Raw genomic sequence first — 20,709 nt, 5'->3', positions numbered from 1 at the left:
AAAAACAAAATTACTTCCATGTTGAAATTCCCCAAACTCTTAGTTTGGGGCATTCGAAGACTTTCGGAATCTCCCAACATGACTTTTCCAACATTCTCTCTCCTGGCCCCTCAATCAGCACCCTGTGCTCTAGCCAGCATTGTCTAGAATCCCTAAGCTGTCTTGCAGATTCCTGCCAACAGGTCTCTGCTGGCCTCACTCCTGAGGAATGCCTCACTCTTCTTCTTTGATGCATAATCCACTGATCTCTCATGGCAGCTAAACCCCAGCACCCTGAAGCAAGGTTTCTTGTCTACTCAAAACCAGAATCATCTCTTCCTCCTCCAAATCCTGCAGCACTCCTAACCCATCAATTCTGCAAGTCCATCAACAAGTGTTTATTCATTGTTGTGCCTCTGTCCTTTGCCAGGTGCTTTAGAAACAAAACTACAAAAACACATTAAAGCAACAACATGAATCCTTATCTCACACTCCAATAACACAAGGTTAAAAAATAATTGGCAGACAGTCCACCTCCAAAGTCCACATCTTAACCATCACATCATTTTATCCCCTGGTTGGTAACATGTTCTCACATATATTTCAGGCTTCTTTTGTGCCAGGCCGAATGATGAGGGTATACATGAAACATTTGATTTTGTTCTCTCAAAGTTTCTATGTAAGTAAGTACATTATTGGCCCTGTTTTACAGATGGGTACTATGCAGCACAAGAACTTTAGGCAACATGCCCAAGAATTACATTTGTTTACACATCCACAAGAGTAAAGGTACCTTGTGTATGTGCTTTACCTGACTGCATTTTTTCAGAACTTTTTGAGCTTATAAAAAATGATTCCATAATAATAAATCATTAGGCAATAATATATTTCTCTCCTCTGGTGAAAGAAGGGAGAGGGAGTTCATGAAGGGGGATAGATAGGTGAGAAGGAGAGAAAGGAACAATGTGGCCTTGAGCTTCCTGTTAAAAACATATCCCTGGAGATGTTTTATTTTACTCCACATATCATAAGTAATTTTGTAGCAACTAAGAAACCTAAAATATAGGTTTAACTCATTTTGAAAATGTTTGGAAATAATATTTTCATCACATGGGAACTTTAAAAAAACAAATAGTGCACACTAAAGAATTGTTCCCATGAAATGAGAACAAGCAGAATTGCATTTTGAAGGAGCCAGTTGGAACTGGTGAGACTCCATTTAATAAAAACATTTTAGGAGACATAAGACTAACTTATTTACATATCCCATGGCATTATATGGTGAAACAGCCTAAAGTATATCTATCTACATTTTAGATTAAAATCTAGCTTTAAATTATTGTGAATTAGCTTGAAAAAAATGTATAATATTACATGATGGAATGCTATATGTGATAAAAATAAAAAGAAAGACTGATATCAGAGAATGTATAGATATCTAGTAATTAGATATTGTTTTTAAATAAAAGGCTTGGAAATGATAGGTGTAATGGTCCCTTTTTATCTCTGCGGTCTGGGATTGGTGTCCTTGCTTTGGGCATGATGTGTCTACATTCACCACCAGAGAAAATATTTACCTACTGGAATTCTGTACTATACTACAAGTTCCGTGAAGTAGGGGAACTGTGTCTGTTTATATTGACTTCACTTATTAGCACATATTAACTTTTTCATGTCTCTAAAAAATCTATATGCCAGATATGATTGTTGGGAGGATAAAATAAATAATGTCTATCACATATCAGCATGAAATAAATATAAATTGTTCTAGATAATTTATAAAAATATGAATTGTCCTAAGTTATTTGAGATCTAGTTTATCCAAATTCACACCAGTAAGTTTAAGACAACAAAGTACAATGTATACCAAAATAATGGTTCATGTCCAATTGAATAAAATATAATATCTGGCTCCATTCTTATTTAGAAATGATTTTACAGATGTTTTGTCATATATATGAATGAATATTTGCAATGTCATTATGAATTTAATTTTAACTTTTATGTAGTGTTAATAGTTGATGATTAATGAAGCAGTTCACAAATATTTATTGAGAATTAATTATCTACAAGACTCTGTGCTCAGTCATAGGTGAGTGATGATAGTGTGAGTGAAAGGTCTCTGCCTAACTTAAGGTAATTAAATCCTTGATAGAGACATTAACATGTGTTCAAGTGACTAGATAACTGTGTATACACCATAGTAAGTGAATGTTATAGGTTGAATTGTGCCCCTCCCCCAAAGTTCATCTGTTGAAGTCCTAACCTCCAACACTTCAGAATGTGATCTTATTTAGGAATGGGGTCATTGCACATATAATTACCTATCATGAGGTTATACTAGAGTAGAATGGGCCCTTAATTCTATATGAGTAATTTCTTTATACAAAGGGGAAGTCTGGACACAAAGACAAGCACACAGGGAGAATGTCAGGTGATGAGACACAGGGAAAAGACAGCCACCTATAATCCAAGGAGAAAGGCCTGGAACACACCATTTCCTTACAGTCCTCAGAAGGAATCAACATGCTGACCCCTTGTTTTGGACTTCTGGTGTACAGAACTGTGAGAAAATAAATTTTATTACTTAGGCCACCTAGTTTGTGGTCCTTTGTTATGGCAGCCCTAGCCAGTTAACACAGGGACAAACACTAAGATCTTCTCACAGACAAGTGTTTCTGAACCTGGGCACTATTGATATTTGGGGCCAGATCATTCTATGTGGTAGAGAATAGATGCTGCACATGGTAAGATGTAGCAGCATCCCTAGCCCCTAGCTACTACATGTACCACAAACACACCTTTCATTGGAACCTGCACTATGCCTGCTACTACTTTCAAAAAAGAAACAAGTTAAAGAATTCTGAGGAAAACTAAAAAATGTCTCGGTATCTACTTACAACTTTCCCAATTTCAAATAAAGTACAAGACTTTTAAAAATATAAAACCTTACAATCTATAAATGAAACCCAAGAGTGAAATCCCAAGTCTTCACCTCCAGATAAGAAGGGCTACATAGGAAAGCTGAGCTTTAATTGGAACCTCTATCAAACTATTACAAAATTCCAATGGGGTGATCCATTGACATAAGCATTGTACAAATACACTCCCTCTGCCAACTTTTAGAGTCAGAATAGTAAGACAATGGTTTGAAACTTCAGTGTCAGCTAACTTGAAGTGGGGGCTATGCTGAAATTGAAGGTCAAGGAAAGGTCAACTTTTCTCAGTTTGTATATTTTTATAGGTGTAACTAGAGAAAAGAAACAAGAGCTCCAACATTGTATGTTGGAACAGAAGAAAAGGAGTTATGCATTGTAATTCCTTGAAAACTCTGGAATGCATTATATTAAATTCTCTTATATGTTATATGTTCACAAATCAAACTTTTAATCCAAGGTTGGAGGACTGAGAGGCTTCTTAAAATTCAATTAAAATGATGTAAAAAGGTCCACCTTATGATATGCTCCATTTAGAGACTTATTCATTTGGCATGAAGACTTTTCTCTTTTTATCTTAAAATAGAGTTCAGGAAATGCTGGCTTACTTTTCTCTTTGCTTCAGTATTTTATGAGTGCTTTTCAATGCATAATCTCTGAAAGCATTAGATTACTGACATGATGCTAGTTTAGATGGATGTGGAAGATTTTATTTGCACGAATTCTACATGTTGGAATTTTTATGAGACATTTTCTTTTACGCCTAGAAAAAATGTACAAAGGTATATGCCAATTCCCTATATAAACACATGTATACAGACACCTAGTATGAGTAAAAATGTCCCCCAAGGTTTAGTGCTGTTGCAAGAAATGATTCTTCTTCATAATTATGTCAGAATTCCCCATCTTCAAAGAAATGGACTTTTACTAACAGAAGGATAAAAACAATTTCAAACAGGAGACACCTGAATCCTTATATATCCAAAATCAATAGAGTGAATCTATCATCTTATCAATGAAAGCATCCTCAGGTGTGAAAGCCTAAGGAAAATACACACTTACAGATGCATTTACTTTTTCAGACCAAAGTAATAACTAACAAAAATATGCTTCCTTGGTTAAGTAAGGTCTTTTCTAGATGCTGGTACTTTCTTCAAATATCAATGCTTATGTTGCACTGAGGTTTTTAAAAGGCAAGGAAGTACATATGTTCATAAGTATGTAATAACTGAAATAGCATAGACACCCAAATGTCATATATGCTTATGATTCTTTTATTCTAACATAACTGGCATTTTTTAGAAGAAACATGCCATGCTAGCATGTTATTTGTTTAAATGCTTATAAACACATTTTGTGGAATGGCTGTAAATAAGTGCTCATAAATATATTTTGTTGAGCGGCTGTAAATGTGTTTTGGTGCATTGGGTACCATTTATATGCTTATATTCCTATAATTAGAAGATAAAATATACTACATTGTTAATTGTCAGGCCCTCCTGGTGACAGTATCAACACCCGCTAACCCACTGGCTTAATTAGACAAGTGTGTGGGGCTTACAATTGAACAATTTCGATTTTACCACAAAAAAAGTTAGAGCATGATAGCATCACCTCATAAATTTGGAAGTATTATATACATAATTAATAACTCCTCTGTGACAGTATACAAGTAATGAGAAAAACTTGACTACCAGGTTTAAGTATCAAATCCGGGAGTGGTCCACTATTGACCATCACTGTGCTGCTTTAACAAATGATCATTAAGAGGCAATGTTAATCCAATCAAAGGAACATTTTTGATAAGAGCTCAAAAAGATTTTGTATGTTTACATTTTGGAAAACAAAAACACCTATGTCCAGTCATCCTAAACATTTTGTCCCTAATCAAAAAGCAGGTAGAGGGAGTTTGTGTTTGTTTCTCAAATTTGACAGCCATATCAAATCTAAAGAATTTGTTTTAGAGGCACAATTTATACATGCACTGCCTTTGCTATTACTAACTTTTGCAGTGTGTTTCTGGCTACTGCCATGCATTGCACTAGAAAACCAGTCATTGTCTGTCTTCCTTTGTCTATGTCACTAAATCCTTGGGCTTAACTTCCCCTCCATGTTTAAAGATGGATTTGCACCAGTCATCATTGGATACTTTAAGTGAGGCATGCTGCCCAGGTGATGCTTTGTTCCCCAAATGACATTTGGAAGCAGGGATTCACTTCAGCATGTCAACTTCCCTCATCATATGAAAAAATGGATGAACCAAATCACAGACGTGCTCTGTAAATCCAGTCACAAAATAAACTGTGAGGTCCCAGGCAACACAAGCATCCATTCACACTGAGAAGTGATAGGAACAATTTGTGAAAGGTGACAATGTGCTCTGAGTGGTAATACTCTTTAGATCATGTGACTCCTTTTCTGTTTGCTCAACAAAATGGTGTGTGTTTTTCCTGAGAGGAAGGACTTCAATATATATTCACTCAAAGCTCTTAATTTATACTTCCTTTCCTTTTAATTGACATCTTGTGAACTAAAATTAGCTGGTGAACATAGTATCTCACTAATAGCAGACTCTCTCAGCTGAGGTTGCAATAATTAGACCCACCATGATCTGAAGTTGAACAGACATCTGGAGACCTGGCTTATTTCCTCCCTGGTGCATTCTATCCATATTTAGAGAGATTTTTTAATTTGATGAATAGTCATATTAATTATAACTCCCCAAGCTGGGGTTAAGTTAATAATTTCACGTTAAAAGTGAAGTTCAAACAGTCTTGCCTGCAACCTTACTGAATAAAAAGCTTCTACGAAAAGGAATTCTTTTGTGAAACCCGAGATGGTCAGAGCCCTCTAGTTCACCAATAAGGTGGATATCATTTCCACAAGGAATAAAAGGTCACATGTCCTCTAAAAATCCCACATTTGCTTCAGGCATTCCTCTTCTAGTCTTTTGTTTGTGCAGTAACTAGACACAGGTACAATGCCAATGAAATTACTTTTCCCTGATGAGTGAGGAAAATAAATGCCCCCCCAGATGCCCAAAGCCATATTTTATTTGCCATTCCTTCTTGATCTCTATCTCTCTCCTTCTCTCTTTCTGTCTTTGTCTGCCTGTTTCTCTCCCAACTGCAAGCATTGAAAATGACCCAGATTTTTCAAATTTGCTCTCACCTTGACAACGCTAAAATTACAAGCAGCAGTCAACTTCTACAAGGTACCCTGATTGTGTAACATTTATAGGCTGCCAAAAAAACATGCTAAAACAAATCAGATAACAAAGGTGAAGAAAACCTTCACCTGCCATGTTAGCTAGCAGTGAATACACTTTTTATTTCCATGACATTTGCTGGCAGAAAGGGGTTGGCTTAAGGCAGATCGGACTAACCTTCAATTTGTCATAGCGCTCACTCAAAGCTGCCACCTGATGATCTCGGTGCCGCCCAACCAGTTTACACAAGGCACAGATTAACTGGTCATCGGTCACACAGTACATATTCACCTTCTCATCCTCGTGCTCCAGGCACATCAGCCCCCGGATGTGGGAGTCTGGAATTGGCTCAATCAGACGATGGCCTGTGAAGGGCTTCTTGTTTGGGTGAGTGGCTTTCAGGCACTCATCACAGTAGGACACTTCACAAGTGACACAGGTCTTCACAGCATCTTGGGCAGGATCCTGGTCACAGAACTGACAGAGAACTTTCTCGGCTGAGGTCATGGCGTTGGCGTCGAATGCCCGCTCTCGGCGGGTCTCGCTGGGGGAATTGGGTCCGCTCACAGATGCTTTCTGGAACCTGTCGATGATGTTCTGCAGAGTGACGTTGCGCTTGAGCCCGTCTAGACCTCGCTGGCTGAGCGTGATGACATGTCGGCAGGTAGGGCACTGGAAGGCGGTAATAGACTCCACGGACTCGTTGGTGGCACAATGTGACACCAGGATACGGTGAGCGCAGTTGAAGCAGAGACTGTGTGCACAGGGTAGCAGGAGAGGGTCCTCAAAGAGCTCCAGACAAATAGGGCAGGTCAGCTCCGACTCCAGTGTTTCCATCTTCAGGCACAGCTCTCCTGGGTCATCAGCAAATTCCAAGGAAGCTGATCAGCTATCTGGAAACAGAACATAAGATCTGATTAGGTATGAGGAGGTCAGCCATGGGGGGCTGTCAGCTTTGAATGAATCTCAGAATAATTCTGAACACAGTTCATGGCAGAGTAAATCTGTATACATTCCAAATAATTCTTTCTTTTCACTGGGGAAATAAGGAGGGGACAAACACCCTAACCTGGCATACCAGGCATACCAGGCAATACTATACCTGGCATACCAATGAACATTTTCTCAAAGTTCTAGCTATTGAAAGCAGCAGTCGGGGGGGGGGGGGGGGGAGGGACAATTTTGTTCTTTAAAGGGTCTTACTCCAAATTGGCAAGTTATTGAAACTGTGATTTTCATAATTTTTAAAAGATTTTATTTATTTATCTTTAGAGGGGAAGGTAAGGAGAGAAGGAGAGAAATGTCAATGTATGGTTGCCTCTCGTGAGTCCCCTGCTGGGAACTGGCCTGCAACCCAGGCATGTGCCCTGACTGGGAATCGAACCGCGATTGTGTGGTTTGCAGGCCCGCACTCAATCCACTGAGCTATGCCAGCCAGGGCTAATTTTTATAATTTTTATCTCATCACAATAATCTTATTGTGTCACAGCCAAGTTTTACCTTCTGTTGAAAATTAAATGTAGGAACATTAATTAATGAACTATAGAGTCTTTCATAACTTTGAATTTATGAATGTGCATGCTCATATATATGTGTTTTAAGGACTTTTTACTCTGAAATACCAAACCACATTTCAGAGAAGTAGAAAGGCACTTATTGGAGAAACAGGCATGAAATGTATATGAGATCAAATACACAATTTCTGCAGAAATAATGCTCCAATATGGGATGTCAGCTTTCAAAATATGTTCCTGAGAAAAAAACACTGAATCTCAGAAAGATGACTGTGATAGAGGCAGTGTTTTTGGCATGCGTTTATTACTCTTCTGAATCATCTATTGTTGAATCCAGTAGTGGGATGTGGGTGGGCAGAGAAAAACAGAGAATAATATCTAAGGGCCTCTTTAGTGGCTGCAGGGAGCTTGGGTATCAATGAGTAATAATGATTTAGGTGATTAGAACAAGCATTTTAATGGCTATGCTATTTATTCGATTAGTTGTAACAGTGGTAATGATTACAATTTAGAAAGCAGTTTAAGGCAATCACATTACTCTGAAGAGGCTTGCAGACTACTGAGGGACCAACCCTGCATTGCCCCCCTGGCCTAAAAACTCCCACCAAGGGCTTGGCTGGGCTGGCAGGAGGTCCAACCTCACACTCACAGCCCTGTAGCCCTGATACGACCTCCACCTGCCTTTTTGCTCTCCTCTACACCGCCTTTGGGTGGCCCAGCTGCACAGTCTCCTTGCCATGAAGACTTGCTGCTTTTGTGAACTGCTGATTGCCTTCCCTTCAAAAAGGGTAGTGGGGAGAATCCCACAAAAGCCCTGGTTCATTAAGGGAAGAGGCCTCATGCTCATTAGTAGGCCTGGGAACCAAGTCTCTTTGAACCTTCTCCCTTTCAAGACCATTAGCAGAGGTCTGCAGAACAGTGCTGGGAATGTTAGATGCAGCCCACTGCTGGCTGTGGGAGAATAGTGCGGTTTACTCGGTGGACTCCGGGTTCAAATTGGGGTTTTTTCTCAACCCAGTTTATGGGAAGGCTTCACATCCAGATGTGTTTAGTGATTCAGACAACTGGCCTTTTTGTGTTCACACCTCCATTTATTTACAAAATTCTCAGTTTCTAGAGTACCCTGACCCCTTTTGAAATAGCATCCTTCAGAAATACCATGTGGTGCTTTGGTTAAACTAATGCTCATCTTGCTACAACCTGAATGCTAACTGCTCATTAAAAGTGTAGAGTGTGCTGAGCTTGTTAAAAATTAAAGAGCTGCTGGCTTCACAGAAGCCTGGTATCTTAAAAAAAATCCCACCTCTTCAGCCATTTGCTAATATTAACTACATAAGAAAGAACAAATGGGCAGCTGAGGTTTGAAATATTAAAGCTTGCTTGTGTTTCCACAACCTGCAATGGAAAGCTCAGGGCTGCTGTTGTGAGAAACTTATTATCCTGTCTGGTCCCAGCAACTCTTCCTACAGGTGGCTTGAAAGAAATGGAAAGATTTTACCTACTAATCATTATTTTGGTTAATCATGGAAAAATAGAATTATCTCCAATTTCTTCTCTCTTCCCACCACAAATGTGTAAATTAAAGTAAAAGTGTAGTCCTTTTAGTCTGCTTTGTTCGCAGGTGAAACAAGAGAATACCTACTGATGGATCTCAACAGAGAAGGATGAGCATCAATTATGTCTGGAGAGCTATGACAATAGGATTTTTTAGTAGGTGTCAGGATTACACCCTGTAGTGGCACAAACAGAATTTCTAGAGATGATTCCATTACCGACTGCAATGGAAATGCTGACATTTTATTCAACAGACATTTATCAAATGCCAACCACGAAACTGGCTTGAGAAGCTAGATCTGACATCCTCATCATTCCACCTCTGTGATCACGGGCCAAGCCAACATCATCTCTTATGTGGATTATCACAACGCTTTTGTAAATAATCTCCTGGCTTCTGTCACTCTTGCCCTTCCTTCCATAGCCTATCCTCCACTCAGAAGCCAGCAATCCTGAGAAAACATGACAAGGCCTGCCTCTCCTCTTCTCTACCCTCCAGGGGCTTCCCATCTCACTCAGAGAGAAATTTACCAGAATAAAACCAGCCCTGAAAAACAGACTCAGACAGTGACCTCATTTCCTCCCACACTACCCCTTGTTCTGCTCTGGGCTCACAGCCTCCTTGTGATTCCTGAAACATGCCAAGCACGTCCTGTCTTCCCCTCACAAGGTTTTGGAATTCACATGACTCTTTGCACCAGTGTCACCTTTTTTGTGAACCCACGTAAAACCAATCCCCTGCTACTACCACAATCACCCACCCACCAACCCCTCACAGAAAAACCTCCTTTATCTGTTTGTTTTTTCCCAGAACATTGATCACTGACATAGGTATTAGTCTGTTCACTGCTCCATCTCTCCCCACTGCTGCACCACTAAAATATAAGGTTTCTGAGAGCAGAGACTTTGCTTTGCTTTTTGAGGGATTTCCCAGCAGTGTCTTGCACATAGTACAACTCAAACATTCATTTATTGAATTAATAAATGTCCTGAAGTTGAAGTTAAAACCAAAAAGAATAAAACATAACCACCACCTTCAAGGATCTCTCAATATAGTAGAACAGAGGTCAGCACACTTTTCCTATAAAGGGCAAGATGGTAAATTTTGTTGGTGTTGGAGGCCATACAATTCCTGTGATAACTGATCAATTATCACTGTGGCATGCAAAAGGAGTCCTATACCATATGTAAATGAATGAGTGTGGCTGTCCAGTAAGATCATGTTTACAAAACCAGTTACCAAGATGGATATGGCCCATGTGTTAGAAGATAAGTACATGTACAGGTAGTCAAAATATAACTGAAAATCACCTTGGAGAAGTATCAGTAAAATGCTATGATGGCAACAATAGCAACAATGGTGGAGTAAGACTTAGACAAGAACACACAAGTTTCCAGTACTATCAGGAAATGATATGCAATAGGATTTCACCCTGACATTGATGGAAATGATATGAGATGAATGCTATGGGGCAATACATGTAAGAAACATTTAGTAACAAGCTGCTCAAAACTGAATCATTTTTTTATCGTTATAGCACTTGGCATGATGCTTTGTGTAAGTGTCTATGCTGTAAATGTTGGCCAAGTGGATTAAGTAATGACAAAATATCTAGATGCAAAATGAGGTTCAGCCAATTTTCTGATCTTTTGCCATTATGCTGCCAAAAAGGAAGGGGATTTTTTATTTGACACCTGTAGTGGATCCCATTTCTTTCTGCTTTTTTGGAGATTTTGCCATGGCATTGGTATCATTTTGTTAAATTACTTAACAATATGTTACTAGTAAGCATACGTTCCATTCCCCACCTTAAAAGATAGCATGGTTTATTTTCTAGCTTTCTTTAAAATATACTTTTTTGAGAATTGAAAATGCCATTCATTCTTTCACAAAATGTTGAAGTCCCTTTAGGTGTTTTGTCCCAAGACAAGGAATAGTAACACCTGGCCCCTGTCTCAGTGATCTTAGGGGAGGGAAAATATGAGCAAATTGTTATGCAACATAACCAAAGACACATGTCAAAAACTGAGAGAGGGAAAGGAGGATGAAGAAGCTTTTTGAAAGAGGCAACATGTAAAGTGGGTTTTAGAAGATGAACAGTTCACCGAGAACATAGACATGGGTGTGGGTAGATTTTCTATCATATGTTATCTTTTCTGAGCTACCATAATTTAATTTACAAGGCTCAAAAAGGAAAGAGAGCTTCTTAACTGTCACTACAATGGAAGGAAATCACACTTGCATATCATTGTCAGGAAATTCTATAGCCCTACATTCTTCTGAATGGGTTGATTGGTCCTCATTCAGAGGAGGATGTGGGTAATCGTGGGAACCCCTTACAACAAACTGGGAATGGCAACAATTCACAGCTCACATTTCTGCTTGTCCAAATCTTATAGTCTAGAGCACAGCACAGAATAGTGAATGAAAAAAGAGAGCTTGAGGGTGACCAGCTGATCTAGAATGATCTGAAGCTCAGCTATTTATCAGCTGCATGTCTCTGGGTGAATGTCCACTGATGTTCCTTTAAATTCCTCTAGCACTCATCTTAATCACATCCCTAATTTATACCTTGCATTCTGGAACACACTGAATGTCAGACATCTTTTCCAGAAATTTACAGATTACAGACTTCTGAGGAAAGCACTTATTTTAAATGGAAAATTAATAAATGGATGAACAATGACATAAATGTTTTCACACCTCTCCATTCCTCCTTTCCCCCCTCTCTTATCTTCTGCATCACTGAAATTATGCTTTTCTTGTTTTCCTCTTTCTAACCACTGACTTCTCCTTCTGAGTAATCAAAGTCTAGGTGTTTTACAGCTTTCCTTAAAAAACCAACCAACCAACCAACCAACCGACCAACAAACAAACAAACAAATAAAACAGGTTGCCCATTCATTTCATGTTCTGCCTCTGGGAATGACTCCTAGGTGTGTATCTCACAGTTCCATCTCCTTCCAGAATCCCAGTTCAGTATTGTCAGCTCTGTCCTTCACTTCCTGTAAGTGACTTAACTCAGAGTGTGCATCTCATGGGATTCATGAGCTTACCATCCCAAACCCATCTACCCTACATGCCTCCTGGTATTTCCATTCTCCTGATCATAAGTCAGAAACTCACCATGCTTTATACTCTTTTGTCTGGGGGTGGGGTGGTAGAATAATGACTCCCAAAGGTGTCTACATCCTAATTCTTGGAACCTATGAATATGTTAGGTTACAGGGCAAAGAAGAATTCAGGTGGAATATGGAATTAAGGTTGCTAAATAGCTGACCTTGAGCCCAAGAGATTAGCCCAGATCATCCAGTGGACTCTGTGCAGTCACACAGGCCCTTAAATGTGGAAATGAGAGGCAATAGGGTAGTATCAGATCATGCGATATAAAAAAGATTCAACAGGCCAATGCTGGCTTTGAAGATGGAGGAAGGGGCCATGAGCCAAGGGATGTATTCAGCCTCTGAAAGTTGAAAATGATAAAGAAACATGTTCCCATAGAGCCTCCAGAACCTCAGCCCTGCAGATAGCTTGATTATAGACCAGTGAGACCCACATCAGACTTCTGACCTCCAGTGTTATGTAAAGCCATGAACTGTGTGGTACTTTGCTATAGCATCAATAAGAAATTATATAAGCCCTGGTTGGTGTAGCTCAGTGGATTGAGCGCAAGCCTGTGAACCAAAGAATCCTGGTTTGATTCCCAGTCAGGGCACATGCCTGGGCTGCAAGTTAGTTCCCAGCAGGGGATGCATGAGAGGCAACCATACATTGATATTTCTCTCCCTCTCTCCTTCCCCTCCCCTCTAAAGATAAATAAATCAAACCTTAAAAAAGGAAGTGTTCTTTAAAAAAAATAAGAAACTATACAGTCTCCATCCCCAAATCCAAATGATTAGCTAAGACATTTAAGTGCCAATCCCGAGCAGTTCTTTGGTTGGCTTCCTTCTCTCTGCTCTTACTGTCTGTGTGTTCATCCAGACCTTCTTTATTGCATTCCTAGACTATTACAAAAAACTCCTAACTTCATACTTTACTTTCCCATCTTTTGTCCTTCAGTTTCACCTTTGCAACATACTTCTGAAACCACATCTTTCTTTCATCACTTCTCTTAAAGACTGAGACTATTGTGCAGCTCCCTGCTGCCCAAACCACAAATCCTGACTCCTTGTCTCCTTTTCAAGGCCTTGCCCAAGTTTCTCCCAAACTGCTTCTTCAACCTTATTTTCTGTCACTCACCTCCTATACCAGGGACCTAGTAAATGGGACCATTTGCTGTTCTTGGTAATTGCCTTTGCTTTTCTTTCTAGTACACATCATCTTTCCTTTGTGAGATATTCCTTGTTTCTTGTTTATTTTCTTGTTTTTGTTTTCTGATTTTCTAAGATGAGAACAGAATGTCCTAGAGGCTCAAAGAGCCCTGGCCACCAATATATTTGGGAATTTCATGTTGAACAAAATAGAATTGTTTTTTAAAAGATGGCTCTACATAGTGTGACATGTCTTAAATGTTTACAGTTAGCAAAGTAAATCTTTTATCTGGAAAATACAAAGCAATAGAATAATACTAATTACAAAATAACTAAAGTATTTATTGAATAATACCATTTCCTAGTACACAACAGTGACCAATAATGGGACTTAGGTTTAAAGTTATATTATCCATCTCAATCTTTTAATATAGTTAGATTAGCTCTGGGGCCAATATAGGCATGCATGCACAAGTACACACACAAAAACAAATCTCATACAGAGATAACATTCGTTATAAATTTGGGGGCAATCTGAATGGGTAGCCTGAGACAAAAAAAACCCTTCCCTCTTTCAACCTCCCATGATAAAGCTGAATATAAGAGGTTCATGCCTTTCAGGGTCAAGGAAAAATGAATGGAGAGACGGAGAGGTATGGGTGAGGGCTGTAGGGCTGTTGGGACCTGGGCACCCAAGTGAGGGATAAGGTAATCTGGCCAATCCAGTTGCCTTGGCAGATGGCCCCTAGCTCCCTCTGGGTTCCAAGCATCACTAGCCTGACCTAGCACTCATTCCAGGAGGAGGACTTTTGTGGTGGGAGAAGGGCTTTCTTTTGTCCAAGGTACAGGGTCTGGGAGGAAACGGAATGAGGGAGAAAGTTCCCAGTGAAAGAGGAAGGACATTTGGTCTTAAAGAGTTAAGATGTAGGGTTTGGGCTTGAGAAGGAAGATGGGGAACTCAAGACCCCTGTGGATTGTTATTATAGGCAAGGAGATGGGAGTTAAGGGGGTTTATGTCTGTTGGATTCCTCTTTTTTGCCTCCTCTTTTAAAATATGAGGCAAAACTATTGACCTGGCAAGCCAATGCAGAGAAAATATTTAAAGCCCTGCCTATGCTGTCACAACTCTTGCCACCATCTTGGTAGCTCACTTTAGAATTTTACCACTTTTTTCCTTGTAGTCTCACCTGACCTCTGCTATGAAATGATGAAGATAACCTGCACCCTGAAGAAACACCTGGGAGTCCTATGAAGATAGTATGCACTGCAAGGTTTAACCCATAGCCTAAGTCAATTAGCATGCTTTCCAGTTCAAAGTCCCGAGAACAGAAAAATTTCATCCATATATTCAAGAAATGACCAAGAATTAGGAGTCTCCATAACACATGAATTCTATGAGTACAATCACATACTAAAATAAGGAGACACTTGATTGTCAGCATGTCATCCTTGAGCTCTTTTATTCCAGATTTATATTAATGGAGGCACTGACATTTTAATCATAAAGTCTACCCATTTCTCAATGCATCCCTACATGTATTCTATGTTATATCTGCATAGTCCATGAAAAAATCATTTTTCTAAATTGGAGTATATGAAAAAGAGAACACATTCTAGCCACCAATAATTTTACTTTCAGTCCCTCACTTTGTACAGTTCTGAAAGTCATCACTATAAGGGAAATTAATTAGTCACTGGATCAAAGAATAAACTTGGGTACCAACACTAGGTAGCCTGTGATCAATTGTTAATAACAGGTGGCTCTTAGCCACTGCCTGCATGTATCCCAAGGCACTTCTTCCATTTCCCCCCCAAATGTCCTCTGGAGTATGGAAACTAAGCTTGGTGTTAAATTTACCAAAATATAATTGCGGTGAAAAACACAGTGTCGAAACTGCATAATACTATACCTAGCCATGTAAAAATGGTTTGAAAAGGAAAATTTCTGTAAGTGTTGTGAAAAAGACAGCATCAGAAATGCTATGAGTAAATTTAATTCTTTATGAGTCCTCAATTTTAGAAACAAAATCAAGTCTATTTCCTACCCCATCTCTTCACATGGGTAAGATTTAGTCGACTCATTGTCATCTGAATTTTTGTTATAAGATTATGCCTATTATAGAATCATAGTTGGAATAATTTTTTAAGAACAATGGAATGATGTTTTTGTGTTGGATCAGCAGAAGTACAAACTTTCAGAGGACTCACAACTTTGGGACTGTGAGACACTGGAAATTAACTTTAGTACGTGAGGAAGGATATGCAACAGGGACTAAACCAAGAAGGGACTTGCTGTCATTTCAACACATAATCTCTCATCACGAAACATTATCTAACAGAAACTCAATAAAAACTGGATGCTACATCCAAGATGATTCACCACAAATAGAGTATTTTAAATAACATGAGTACTGAATTTCTATATATTCAGTCATGGTTTAGTATTTAACTTTGAATTATAAAAACCACAGAATAAACACACTACCCAAATGTTATTGTACTTTACTGATTGGTACTTTGGCTGATTTGACACACAGGTGAGTCAGTAAATCACAATAAAATAGGCTCATGAGGAGAGGGAGAGCAGGGAGAAGAAGCACCAACTGAAGTTAATGGCATTATGAAAGACTGGAAATTGATGTCACAATATAGGATACATTCCACCCCAGATTATGGCAGAGAGCAGTAAAAATGCAAAGAGGTTCTTAAAGCAACAGTATAAATAACACACTGAGTAGGAACAGGTTAAAAAAAGAGTGATCCTATAACATACCTCTGAAATATCACTGTGGTTAACCTCCAACTGTCAACACACTCAAACTTGTTCACTTCAGTAGTGACAGATGACTAAGAATTTGTGCCAGCCAAATTTTAGGGCACCAGAGGGATTGATTAAAAAAAAAGCGACAAGCACATAAGCACTGAGGTACTAGCTCCAAGTTTTAAAATAACTAATTAGTACAACAGATATTTTCAATAACTTGTCATTTCATCTTTATTTTAAGGAGTGTTAAAAGTTAAATTTTTTTATCTAATACCTGAAGTGAGAGTTGGGGAAGACTTTTAATTTCACCAAATATCCACCTGGTGGAATTCATGCAAATTAAATTAAACTGTTCACAAAACCTCTTCTGTACTTCCACATCTGTCTATAACACGCTCATTTTTTAGTAATTGGATCTCTAGGACATTCTTTAAAATAATCACACACTCTTTTGACCATGCAAACTGATTAATAATGAATGAACATTCCTGAAAAGAATCATTTGAAAGCATGGCAGATGTCTTTAGGGATAAGAAGGCTTTAATGATAAAAATGAAGGAGAAATGGGAGCTAGGTCTCACTGTCTTGTTATGTTAATTGAAACCTAGTCTCCCAAATTTACTTAACAGAATGCTTAAATACACCTTCTGGAGTTCATTTACACAAGCACACAAGCAAAAAGATACAAATGATAATGCAGTAAAGCAATCCTAATTTCTCCAGGAACAACTGACCAATCCTGCTGTCTTAATAGCAAAGAAGCCCCCCCACAGCAGTCTCAGAAATGCAAATTATTCTACTGAAAGTCTTATAAACAGGTTAAAAACAGGAAATAGCACATTTGTCCTTAATAGTTCTTTTAGCATTTCCCCAGATTCTTACAAATAGATTGCCTTGAATACCCACCAATGGACTGCACCCTAGTTCTTTTTGAAGAAACATCGCTGTAGGAGAAGATGGGGACCCACAAAATGACAGAAAGGCCACCGAGACCAGATGGTGGGTGGCAGGCAGTGCTGGAGCAGTCCTGTGTGTCTGTGAGAGCGTCAACAGTGAAACACAACAGGAAAATCGACGCGACAATTCCAGGAAGACCAGCTCCACCTCATCCACCCCGCCAGGGTTGCTGAGTTGAAGAATCAAAACTCCCTCTTGCTTTCCAAATGCTTTTCCACGGACCCTGCTGTGGCTTCCCTATGCCCTCGCCCACTCAGTGTTCAACTGAAACCAAATGAAAAGACAGCTCAGGTCAGGTCAACACCCAGGGCCTTCACCCTCCTCCAAAAATGACAACTTGGCACAGGGATCTGTCCACCCTCACTGCTCACAGGGACCAGCAGAGGGTCAATGTCCTACAGCTGAGCACTGGGTGCCAGCTTTTCATGCTGCCAACAGGGGCCATCCCGCCCAGCTCCTGGGGTCAGTGATGGGCACTCACCTTCCTTGCAATTTGGTCCTTTCAGTGTCCTAATGAGCATGTGATCACATTATGTTCTGGATGCTGGTTTGTTATTATTGATAATATACTTATTATTTTGTGTCTATCTTGTGAGTTAAAATACAGTACCTAGAAGAAGTTTTTCTAAATGTTACATCAAGAAGGATGATCTCTTGCACAGACATGATAAAACAGATTCATTTATTCCTCTAAAAATAAATGCAGTCTACCATCTTGATAAACAACTGAAAATATGTACATATGAAATATGTGCATATGTATACACAAGTTTTATGCCTGCATACATACATGTATATATTATGCACACATACGATACCATACATACACATTGTATGCATATATATGCATATAATACATATGTAAACACACACACAGAGCAAATCTGTGATGGGTGTCCTAAATTTCAGTCTCCAGAGTGGCAAAGAAAGAATGAACTGAGAATGGAAAGTAATCTTGTAAAAATTGGTTGTGTAAAGGAAGAAGGGAAAGTAGTCTTCCCATATGCAAAAAAGAAAAGAAAAAAAAGGGGTCTGAGCTGCAGCTCTTTCAAGGATCTTGCTTATCACTACACAAAACAAGAAATCACCTCAGGAAAGTGTAAAAAGCCAAACTAAACCAAACAAACATGCTGACTGGAAACCTGAACGCATCCATTTATATACCAGGCATCTGGACTCCACCAAAGGTGTTTAAAGAACATTCTTGATGAAGGGCAGACAGAAAGCAAGAGCTGCTTCCTGGTGTTGCACAGTTTGCAAATCATAACGCCTACTTTTCATGCCACTGCAACACCTCATGGTAAAACAAAGCATGCTTCACATGTTCATACATCAAAAAGCAAACAGATTTTCTTGGCTTTTGCCTATACAAATGATAATTTCATTTGCCTTTTAACACTAAACAAAAGGATTACTCAATTTCGTGTACAGATGACTTCCCTAAAAAGTCCTTACTGTGCACAGGAGAGATACATTTACATCATCACACAGAATTTGAAAGAATTTTTAATCAACAGACTTAAAAGCATTGCTTTTGTTAAAACAATATTGAAATTGTCAAAATTTCTCAGACATTTTGTCATTGTAGTGGAAAATTAGCCTGAACATCTCAAGTTAAAACATCAGGAAACAAACATTTACTCCACCCCTGAAAAACAAAAGAAAATGATGAACAACAAATTTCATAATCTCCTAAAGAGCATAATCTGCCAACCTTTACAGAAAATTTTCCACTGTCAGAGGGTCTTGGACATTTCATATTTTTACAGTTTATGTTAGGAAATAAAGCATCCAGTTTGAAAGGCAAATGGAACCTATTTTATATTACACTGAAGATGGCTGGTGTTTTCCAGGTCTATGCTATACTGGGTGTCATGCAAGCATTTGGTTCTGAAGGCAGTGATAGCAGATTTGAAGGAGAAAGAAGAGAGTAGGAACTTGTCACACCTAATCTCCTGATGCGGGTCGAAGTTGACCCTCCTGGAGAGCAGACCCACAGCATGATGGCAGAAATGGAAGCCAGTGATTCCTGTGACATCACCCATAGATGAAAAGTGCTTCAACACTGTTGCTGAAATGCTTTTCCAAGTGCATTTAAAGTTCAAGAGGCATTTTTATATATACTCATATAACCATTTTCTGTGATATAAAATCCTACATCTGTCTACAATGATATTAGTTTTTGTAGCCATATGTAAATATGTACGTGTATATATGTACACACACACACACACACATATAAAAGCACCTTTGCAAAATTATTTGGGACTTGATAGAATTCACTCTTCACAGAACTCTTACATTAGATAAACTTTCCTTCCTCTGCGCAAAACCAGAAACCTGTAAATAATTTATGTTATTAAAAAACAAAAACCCACCCACTCATATCTGAAAAGGGTTACCTGGACATGAGCAAAATGATATGAGGTCTAGTCTCTGAAGGACAGAACAGTTAAGCTAGATATTTGCAGCAAGTAGATTCCACCTGGAAAAAACTTGGGGAAACTTTTTCTTACTTCTTTTATAAAATACTCCTCTAGAAGGCACACTCTCCTCTTTCCACTTATTATCCACCAGGATAAAAACATCAAAAATACATCAATAAACAATTGCTGATGATGGCCAATGTGGCATTTCACAATTGCTGTCTGAACACTGGAAAGCTTAAGTTCAATGACAGGAACAACCAATCCGGTCCCGTGACTCACTGAAGTAATGACAAGGTTACATAGTAACTAATTCCTATTGTATGAACAGATTGGGAAATTCTCTCAAATATGATAGCTACTTTTCTCAAAGGAAATCACTTTTTCTCTCAACTTCAAAGTTAGCCACACACAAAAACCTCTTACTCGCAATACCCTGAAGCTACTTTGCGATCTTGAAAAGTAAAGAAAAGTAACCTTTATTCACAACTCCTGGTTAACTATTATGAAGAACATGCTTTAAACATTTCCTGTGATCACTGAAGCCCCACAGTCAGGGGATCAAGCCTTTTTTTTTTAATGCAACAGAAAGAGGAGTGACTCTTTTGTTCCGAATTGTTATTGTAAAGCACCACATGAGAGAAGGGGAATGATAGGAACATGGCAATGAAAAGGACAACCGCGCTGACGAACGAAAACAGGATATTAAGAACAGAGTCAGAACTGTGCGTCCCTACAGAACAAAGGTGGGAGCTTCTTGAAAGAAGTTTGAGCAAAAATACTTAGAACAAACAGATTTAAACATGATGGATGAAGCAGTTTTCCAGGCAGCAAGAGATCTTTAAGCCTGAGGTGGTAAATTAGGTTATCATTAAAATACACAGAGAATTCAAAGTATCGTAAAATTAAAACTGCCTTCAAAGCACTGAAGTGAAAAATTACTTCACTGAAGTGAGTGAAAAATTACTCACTTTTCAACCCATGATCCACTTCTTGAAATTTCCAGATTTATGTTTTGTCCCATGTAAAATAAGATACTGTTTTTTTTTAATCAAATAACTGTGCTAACTTAGTATATGTTACTAAGGGTACTGAACTTTTTACAGAAAGAAAAAAATCT

At 38.8% G+C, this 20,709-nt stretch overlaps 1 protein-coding gene across 4 annotated transcripts in view; it reads right to left on the bottom strand.

Moving 5' to 3' along the window:
* Positions 1–20,709, bottom strand: part of MID1 (midline 1) — a 372,089-nt gene that overhangs the window by 108,466 nt on the left and 242,914 nt on the right. For 2 of the 4 annotated variants that reach the window (XM_037055572.1, XM_037055570.1), the window contains exon 2: positions 6,301–7,016. In XM_037055572.1, coding sequence (XP_036911467.1) covers positions 6,301–6,960 — 660 coding nt within the window. In that variant the 5' untranslated portion in view covers positions 6,961–7,016. Of the gene's footprint in view, positions 1–6,300; positions 7,017–17,112; positions 17,387–20,709 lie in introns of those variants that run through there. The other 2 variants (XM_037055571.1, XM_037055573.1) reach the window with 2 other exon arrangements.

This window comes from Sturnira hondurensis, unplaced genomic scaffold (genome assembly GCF_014824575.4).
Source record: "Sturnira hondurensis isolate 20B ecotype Veracruz unplaced genomic scaffold, ASM1482457v3 Scaffold0008710, whole genome shotgun sequence".
NCBI lineage: Eukaryota > Metazoa > Chordata > Mammalia > Chiroptera > Phyllostomidae > Sturnira > Sturnira hondurensis.
Note: the sequence above shows the minus strand (reverse complement) of the source record. Positions and strands in the feature narration are given on the sequence as shown.